This window comes from Cebus imitator, unplaced genomic scaffold (assembly GCF_001604975.1).
Source record: "Cebus imitator isolate Cc_AM_T3 unplaced genomic scaffold, Cebus_imitator-1.0 Scaffold4, whole genome shotgun sequence".
Taxonomy (NCBI): Eukaryota; Metazoa; Chordata; class Mammalia; order Primates; family Cebidae; genus Cebus; species Cebus imitator.
Window position 1 is genome coordinate 14,480,387 of NW_016107319.1, and position 10,178 is coordinate 14,490,564.

The window sequence follows — 10,178 nt, forward strand, 5'->3', positions numbered from 1 at the left end:
TTTTTAAATTTAGAGTGAGCAATGAGTAGGGAAAAATAATACCACAACTATACCAAAAATTAACACAGTTTCAAACAACCATTCCCGAAAAATTTAAGTGATAAATTTAAGTATTGTATACCAGATTCGTGCATTTTAGAAATAAAAAGTTTAAAGTTTCTTTATGTTATTTATTGGTAATGGAACAACATAAATTATAGTCCAATGAAAGGAGTACCTGACACTATGTAGGTTCCTACTTCATTATGATAAATCAGAAGATCAAGTGAATGGTGTTCATCCAGAGATATTAGAAATTACAGATGAACTTGTCAAAGTCCTTTACATATAAAAAGATTTTTATCCTTTCTTCCTACTGATACAGAATTGATCCATCTCCAATGCTAACTTTTCGAGGTTTCACTATTGTAGGTAATAATATGTTAGTAACATTATTCAACCTTTCGTGACTTATAATGTTGTCTCATTTTCCTTTCTCTTATGGATCCGGCCACCAACTTTCCAACAGCCTGAATGTTAGCTCGTTTGAGTATTGGATGTCCATTCACTATAATATAAAACATACAGTTACATTAATATATTTTCAATTAATATGATAGTAATGTATCATGCTTTTAAAATTCTGTAAGTTATAGGAACTAATGATGGTTGTGTTAGAATATGCAAAAGATTTGACTTGGGCTCATTTCCTTTAGGTGCAGTGTGTTACTTTATATATCATGCCAAGAGACTCAAAGTTACTGTTAAGCCAAAGCATTGAGGGAAGGGATGGGTGAAACTGGATTCGACTAATATACAGAAGACCATCAGCCCTCTGTATCTATGGAGTCCCCAGTAGTGAATTCAATAACTATAGATAAAACATGTTCAGAAAAAGAAATTTCACAAAGTTCTAAAAAGCACAACTTGAATTTGCTACACAAGTACTTTGTTGAATCCACATGAATGAAGAGGTATGTAGCTATTGTGTTCGGTATTATGTATAACCTAGAGATGATTTAAAGTATTTGGGAAGATGGGTATAAATTATATGCAAATACTACCCAATTTTATATAAAGGACTTAAGCATGTGTGAATTTGCATATTTGATGGAGATTCTGGAACCGATTTCCTATCAGCATTGAGGGATAAACCATACTTGAAATAAATTAGATGCAACACATGTTTGCTTTTAAGACAAACAGTATTGACTTTTTTACATTACAGTGTAATCAGTTCTGATAATAATATTTAAATCAACATAAACCACTATTTGTATAGATTACTTGTATAGATCCATCTTTATGTATAAAATGACTTCCCAATTAATAAATAAAAGATATAGATTTACTGTGGTCACCATTATACACAGAAATAATTTACAGATAAGGTAGTATATCTTTGCTATTTAGGTCCTATAGTTGTTATTAAACAAAAACATAACCAGCTGCCAAAAACCAGTTAAAGTTATAAGAAGAACAATAATCCACATGGCTAAAAGGAAATTAATGGCTTGAGGTGTTATAAGAAATAAGATATTGTTGCTGGGTTGATGTAGCTCCATATTGTTATTTAACAAAGAGCAAGGCCTTATAACAACAAGATTAAATTGGGCCACATTAAAAAAGGATCTGACTAGTCATTTTCCCAAAAAAGGTATAAAAATGGACAACAGTAATATGAAAATATACTCAACATCATTAATTATCAGGGAATGCAAATCAAAGCTGCAATGAGATATCACCTCAGACTCCTTAGGATGGCTATTATCAAAACATCTAGAGATAGCAAATGTTAGCAAGCGTTTGGATACAACTTGTACACTGTTGATGGGAATTTAGATTGGTGTAACCATTCTAGAAAACAGTATGGAATTTCCTAAAATATTAAAAATGGAACTACCATAAGATCCAGTAATCCCTCTTCTCAGCATATACCCAAAGGAAATGAAATCACCACCTGGTAGAGATTATCTACACTTCCACATTCACTGAAACATTATTCACAGTAGCCAAGATATGAAAACAACTTTAATATCAAAGGACAAATAAAGAACTATAGCATATATATGCAATGGAATATTATTCAGCCTTAAAAAGAAATCCCGCCATTTGCCACAACAAGAGTGAACTTAAAGGGCATAAAGCGAAATATTGCATGGTTTCACTTACATGTGGAATCTGAAAAAAAAGAGTCAAACATACAGACATAGAGAATAAAATTTGTTACTAGAGGTGGAGGATGGAGAGGAAATGGGAGATCACAAAGTAGCAGATGTTTAAGATGAACAGTGTAGAGATATAATGCACAACCTGAAGACCACAGGCAAAAAAATTGCCTGATATTTGGGATTCCCACTAAAGATCTCAGTGTTCTTGTGGCAAACAAAATAAATGGGAAGAATGTGAGACAATAGATATGCTAATTTGCTTCACTATATTAACTATTTTACTATTTACACATATCCCATTACATCATCTTGTTTACTTTAATACACACAATAAAACATTTTTTTAAACTGACAAATTAGGCCACAGTAAGAGTATTTGCAAAAGAATTAGTAGTTTTCATTCCCAGTATGATCATAGGGAAAAGCAACCACAAATTAGTGTCCTAATCCTAATTTACTACAGTTACACTAGAAAAGCATGAGATATGCATACTAGTTATTGAAATGGGATCTCAGGATAAAATGCTTTCCTATTATGAATTGCTTTAATAATACCAAGCACATATTTCATCAAGCAAAAGATAGTTAAAGTATAATATTACTCAAAGTAGCTAAAATAGAAAGAAATGTGAAAATTAGGGCCTGAATTCTTGTTCTTACACATTTCTGAGTGAATCCAGATTTAGTACTCAATCTCAGTTTCCCTACTTTTGAAATTGGAGGTAGTACCTATTTTGTCTAGTTGTTGAAAGGACTGAAAACTATATGTCAAAAGACATATTTGTAATAATACTTCATGAATGTTAACTCTTCAGTTGTCATGAATGTACCACACTAATGCAAGGTGTTAATAATAGGAGAAATTATTAATAGGGCTGGGGTGCAGTTGTGAGGGTACATGGGAACACTCTACTTTCTATCCAATATTTCCGTAAACCAATATTTCTGTAAAAGTGGAATAATTATAATACTAAAAGCTTATAATTTTAAAACAGATATATCTGACACATTATAAATATTAAAAAATATTTTCTGGATTATCTACCCTATGATATTATAAAATAAGCTTTTTAAAGAAATTTTACTGACAATCATAATAATGTTATTTCATAAACATTTAAATTAAAGAATAATTTCATTTAGGATAGATAAAAATATAAGTACACATAATATATCTTTAATCTTTCAAAGTAAATATTCTTGACATTCATTTTTGTCATATGGCAGAATAGACTCAGAGAACAATTTTGATAAAAACAAGTGAAATCCTGAATAATATGTTAAATGTATTTTAACTTCATTACTAAGCTGGCAGAGAGGGAAGAAAATGCAAAAGTCAAAAACAAAGTGAAATCAGTAACCTTAGAAAATATTTGAAATGCAAGCCAATTTTTTTGGTTGTAGGTTGGGGATGGAGGATAAAGCATAGGATCCACCCAAAAGAGAGAGTATATCATAAGACCACAGTGGACACCTGGGGTCTCAGAGGGCCGTGCCATCAGAGTGAGTGGAAATGAGAAAGAGAGAGAGAGACGTGGGTTGAGGGGTGGAGAGGGTGCAGGAAAGAAGAAAGAGAGGGAAAAATGAAAAGAAAGAAAAAATGAAAAAAACCTAAAGAAGGGGACATCAAGGAAACTTCTCTGTTTCCATGAGGCTGAGTAGAGCAATCATAAATAAACCCAAAGGTGGGTTTGGTGTTCCAGTTCATGTCACTTGTGTGATCAAAAAATATCTCAAATAACTAAAATTTGTTGGTCCCCAAGAACAAGTGAAAAACCTTTCAAGGGGGAAATAGCTTCAACAAAGGCCTTTAAAATATGTCATAAAAATATTTTATTAACCTCTACTGTGTTATAACATATTTTTCAATGGAAAAGCAGTACCTATAATATAATACTTGTATTTTAAAGTTATACAGAGAGAAAACATGTAAAATTTCACCTATTAAAATGTTAATGATGAGTTTAGATATAATTTAGCCTTAGATACATTTTCAATGGAAAATATTATTTATGTAAAAATAGCAATATTAGAAATCTAAGTTTCTAGATGTAGAGTGAAATGCATGGTAGAAAGTCATTTTTATTGTAGATAATTAAGAAATAATCAGAAATGCAACAGTTTTGTTTCTATTTCAATAATTTAAAGAATGGTTTTAAATGGTGAAATTGTTCAAATTAAATAGATAATATGCTGAATACATGATTTATAGGCTGGATTTTCAGAAATGGGACATTATTTTTTCCTCAAACGTTCAAAGTATGATTGTGTCCTATGTTTTCTTTTAAATTATCTACAAATTTTTATATTCACATGTCCATGTTATTATTTTTCATGCAAATTCCCTGACCTACTCAAGGTTATATATTGTTCTACACTATTGGCTACTTCTTGTGAATACTTTAAAATTAATCTTTGTAGAGAAAGTTGGAAAGAAAACAAACACAGAGAGTTTTGCAAAATAAAATAAGCATTTAGGTCATTGAGTATCTACTGAGTCCTGTTTGTTTAGATTCATGCTAAGTGCTATGGGGTAATATAAAGGACACTAGCTGAGACCTTTCTGGGTCTTCATTTGCTAATCAAGAAATAAACAAGAGAGGAAAACGCTATAATTATTGTGTTACTCATAATAACCTAGTTAAAAAAATAAAGTGAAAGCACTACCTCACACAGTATCAGGCTCTGCACATCAGAATGTTATCATAATCAATATAAAGCAAAATACAGTTATAGATGGAAATTAACATATTAAAGTATAGTAAGCCTTCTGTACCTCAATTCAACTAACTGTGGATCTAAAATATTTAGAAAACGCAATAAAAATAACAATACAATAATAAAAACCAAAAATTTTTAAATGCAGTGTAACACATATTTAAATGGCATTTACATTGTATTTGGTATTAAAAGTAATCCAGAGAAGATTTAAAGTATCTGAGATGATATGCGTAGGTCTTATGCAAATACTACATCATGTTTTATAAGAAACTTATGTTTCTTATAAGAAACTTTATAAGAAACTTATGTTTCTTATAAAACATGATGTGGTATTTATGTTTTATAAGAAACATGCAAAAACTCATGGTATTTACATAAATACTGTGAGCATCTGTGGGTTTTGGTATCCTCAGGAAGTCCCAGAGTCAATTCCCTGTGTATACTAAGGGACTTATGGTATGGTTTGGCTATGTCCCCACCCAAATCTCAACTTGAATTGTATCTACCAGAATTCTTATGTGTTATGAGAGGGACGCAAGGGGAGGTAACTGAATCATGGGGGCCAGTCTTTCCATGCTGTTCTCATGATAGGGAATAAGTATCACGAGATCTGATGGGTTTATCAGGGGTTTCTTCTTTTGCTTCTTCCTCATTTTCTCTTGCCACCACCATGTAAGAAGTGCCCTTCACCTCTTGCCATGATTCTGAGGCCTCCCTAGCCATGTAGAACTGTAAGTCCAATTAAACCTCTTTTTTTCTTCCCAGTCTTGGGTATGTCTTTATCAGCAGTGTGAAAACAGACTAATACAGTAAATTGGTACCAATAGAGTGGGACACTCCTGAAAAGACACCCAAAAATATGGAAGCAACTTTGGAACTGTGTAACAGACAGAAGTTGGAACAGTTTGGAGGGCCCAGAAGAAAACAGGAAAATGTGGGAAGTCCGAAACTTCCTAGAAACTTGTTGAATTGCTTTGCCCAAAATCCTGATAGTGATATGCACAATAAGGTCCAGGCTGAGGTTGTCTCTGGTGAAGATGAGGAACTTGTTGGGAACTGGAGTAAAGGTGACAGTTGTCATGTTTTAGCAAAGAGACTTGTGGAATTTTGCCCCTGCTCTAGGGATATGTGGAAATTTGAACTTGAGAAAGATGATTTAGGGTATCTGGCTGAAGAAATTTCTAAGCAGCCAAGCATTCAAGAAGTGACTTGGGTACTGTTAAAGGTGTTCAGTTTTATAAGGAAAGCAGAGAATAAAAGTTTGGAAAATTTGTAGCCTGAGTATGTGATACAAAAGAAAATCCCATTTTCTGGGAAGAAATTCAACCCAGCTGCAGAAATTTGCATAAGTAGCAAGAAGCCTAATGTTAATCTTCAAGACCATTGGGAAAATTTTTCCAGGCCATGTCAGAGACCTTCACGGCAGCCCTTCCCATCACTGGCCTGGAGGCCCAGGAGGAAAAAGTGGTTTCATGGGCCAGGCTCAGGGTCCCTGTGCTGTGTGCAACCTAGGAACCTAATGTCCCTGACGCTCCAGCTGTGGCTGAAAGGGTCCAACATATAGCTCAGGCTGTGGCTTCAGAGGGTGCAAGCCCCAGGCCTTGCAGCTTCCGGAAGGTGTTGAGACTGTGTGTGCGCAGAAGTCAAGGATTACATTTTGGCTACTTCCGGTAGGTTTCAGATGTATGGGAACTCCTGGAAGCCTAGGAAAAAGTTTGCTGCAGGGGTGAGTCCCTCATGGAGAACCTCTGCTAGGACAGTGCAGAAGGGAAATGTGGGGTTAGAACTGCCACACAGAGTCTCTACTGGGGCATTCCCTAGTAGAGCTGTAAGAAGAGGGCCACCATCCTCCAGAACCCAGAATCGTAGCTCCATCAACAGCTTTCACTCTGTGCCTAGAAGAGCTGCAGACACTCAACATCAGCCTGTGAAAGAAGCTGGGAGGGAGGCTGTACCCTGTAAAGCCACAGGGGTGGAGCTGCCCAAGACCATGCAAACCTACCTCTTGCATCAGTGTGACCTGGAGGTGAGACCTGGATTCAAAGGAGATCATTTTGGAGCTTTAAAATTTGACTTCCCTGCTGGAGTTTGGACTTGTATGGACCTTATAACCCCTTTGTTTGGGCCAATTTCTCTTATTTGAAATGGCTGTATTTACCCCCTTGTATCTAGGGAGTAACTAGCTTGCTTTTGATTTTACAGGCCCATAGGTGGAAGGGAATTGCCTTGTCTCAGATAAGACTTTGGACTGTGGACTTTTGGATTATTGCTCAAATGAGTTTAGACATTGGAGGACTGTTGGGAAGGCATGATTGGTTTTTGAAATGTTAGGACAGGAGATTTTCAGGGGCCAGGGACAGAATTATATGGTTTGTCCCTTTCACAACTCAAATTTCAACTTGAATGTATCTCCCAGAATTCCCAGGGGTTGTGGGAGGGACCCATGGGCAGGTACTTGAATCATGTGGGCGGTCTTTCCTGTACTATTCTTGTAATAGTAAATAAGTCTCACCAGATCTCATGGGTTTATCAGGGGTTTACGCTTTTGCTTCTTCCTCATTTTCTCTTGCCACCACCATGTAAGAAGTGCCTTTCACCTCCTACCATGATTCTGAGGCCTCCCCAGACAAGTGGAACTGTAAGTCCAACTAAACCTCTTTTTCTTCCCAGTCTCGGGTATGTCTTTATCAGCAGCATAAATACAGACTAAAACAACTAATGTAGTTATATTTGATGCTAACATATAGCAGAGGTCCAAGCCTGAACATAAGTTTTGTGTAATTTAGAATTTCACAAAGGGGTGAATCCAGAACACTGGTGGAACAAGTCCTCAAAGGACCTCTGACTTACAAACCTTCTTAGGGAAAAACTTTTAATAAGAGAAGAGTGAGCTGAGTATTTCAGTCCTGGTCAAATAAGACAATGGCAGTTGGTAGAGTTGGATGATTTTATGTAATCTGGAATGCCTCTTGCTGTTTTGCTTTGATTATCCACTCTCCTCTTCCTCACCTTTTTGTTCCCTCAATGGGAAGATTTTGTATGTTTTGTGAGAGAAGTAACCAGTGGGAAAATGAAAGTAACCAGTGGAAAGTGAAAGTAACCAGTATGAAAATGAAAGTAACTGAAAAGCTATCCTCTAAACAATGTCCTGGGTTGCTGAGAGCACAAAGCATCTGGGATCTGGGATCAGAGTAACTATGGTAGAAAGGCCAGGAAAGGGGCTTCTGCCTTCTGCAGGTTGACTTGAGCCCAAGTGGAATCACCACAGCATGGCCTGGACGAGTGCTAGTGACAACAGCAGCAGCAAGACACCTCCATCAGGCTTCTCAAGCTTCAGAGTGACAGCAGCAGACATCACTGCAATGGGGGCAGAGTGAAGTAGGGTGGGTCTGGGAATATGGAATTCCATCTTGCAGCCTAGAATGACATATTTATAAGCCCACGCAAGATATCCAAGGAGAATCTGTAGAACTTACTGCAGTTATTGGGACTGTTTTCATAGACAGAGTGATTGTGATCATTTAGTGACTATATATGTATTTACATATACATACATATGTGGTTATGTAGTTTGGAGATTGTTTTGAAATACTATACATTTGCTTTCCAGTCCTCACTGCTCCTAGCTCCCACGTCTATCTTCTAGGCAGTAGTAATGGCTTCCTAGGGGGTGACTAAAAACAAATCATCTCATTTCTTATGTTTATCAATTTTAAAACATAAAAAATGTGTAAGTTGCTAATAAATATTATATTCTGAGTTTTTAAACAATGAGGTCCTTTTTAAAAATAATCCTCAAACATAGAAAACATATAGTGATTTAATAAACATAGCTATTTATTAAAATTATGAAATCGAAGTGAATAATTTTGTGTCATTCCATTTATTCACTGCCCTCAAACAGAAAAACTCAAAAACAGAGAAGACAAGTGCATTTCAAGAAGGTTTTAAAACACAAAGCATAAACAATACTTTCAAAAGTAATGCTTCTACTGGAATAGCATGACTTCATTCAGAATGAATAGCATTCTTAGGATCCAAAATACCAGAACCTGAAGAATTTAACACATAGAGACATATGGTAAAGAAGATTATGTAATGGTTAAGAACGCTTTCCAACCCTAAGGAAATAACAACTGAACTGGAAGACTGGTGGAAGAACAAAATAAAAGAGATTTATGAGATCCTGAGCTCTTGTAAAACAGCCAGGCACCCACTTCCATTGTGCCTCACCCTGGAAGAATAGAAAGAGAGAAATTTCAATGATAGAAGTCACATATTGTTTTGGGTAAAATCAGGAGTGCAGGGGTTTTGTTGAAGGGGGCTATAGCAATATCTCTGGGCAGTGTCTAGATGATAGTTCTGCAGCCTTAAAAACAAATCAAAGCTCAAGGTGGGATAAGGAGAGCTACTGATACTGCTGAGTTTCCCAAGGGGGTATGGAAATTCTGAGAAGGCTGGCTGACTGGAAAAGGTCTAAGGTCAGGATAAGTAGAAAACAGAGTATATTCATTCAGTTGCTGGAATTATAGCAGATATTAAGAATGAATGCCAATTAATGGCTCCTAAGGTCCAGGTGGCATGATTTATGCCACAGAGGAGGCCAGCAAGGAGAAGAGATTGCATTGAGTATGTCTGCATCCGATGAAAGGAAATGAGAGAGCAGGCTTATTATCAATGGGTAGCCAGTCACAGAGTAAGTAGGAATACAGAATGAAATTAGATGACATATATAAATAGTAAGAACATCATAAACAGTCAAAAGGCAGCTTATAGAATATTGAAATAAGTTAGTTTGATTACCTACAGGAAAATGTTTTCTACATGATATACTTGAGCATTAAACTCTATACATTGTGGAGCCTGGAAATAAAAGGTTAATCAAAAATGATTTCAACTTAGTGAAGAGCAGGGATGGAAAGGAGCTGACCTAAGTAACTCTGGAAATCAGTGTTTTGATTGGAAACTGGAGGCTAAAGACAAAATGCATATGGATACAGATGTATACATGTATAAATAATTACAGACATGTTTACAAATATAGGCTTAGTAATTATAAATATATTTCCTAGTTCTAGCCTCTGAGAGGACCTGGAAACAGTGACAATTCAGTAGCAATAAGCACATCCAGTTTCTAAATACTATCTAGTTTCTAAATACCTAAATACTATTTTCCAAGAAAAGAAACCATGATTCATTGGATAAATGGATGATTCCAGGGCTGGGATAGTAACAATACAAAAAATGCCCGCAGAATCTTGTAGTGCCAGCAAGTAAAGAAATGCAGAAAAGACAAAAAGATAGGGA

At 35.7% G+C, this 10,178-nt stretch overlaps 1 protein-coding gene across 1 annotated transcript in view; it reads right to left on the bottom strand.

The window, feature by feature from the left end:
* Nucleotides 1–431: 431 nt before the first annotated feature.
* The window catches only part of IQCM (IQ motif containing M), a 490,160-nt gene continuing 480,413 nt past the window's right edge, over nt 432–10,178 (bottom strand). The window contains 1 exon segment of the mRNA XM_037740696.1: nt 432–547. Within this exon segment, the coding sequence (XP_037596624.1) occupies nt 432–547 (116 nt within the window).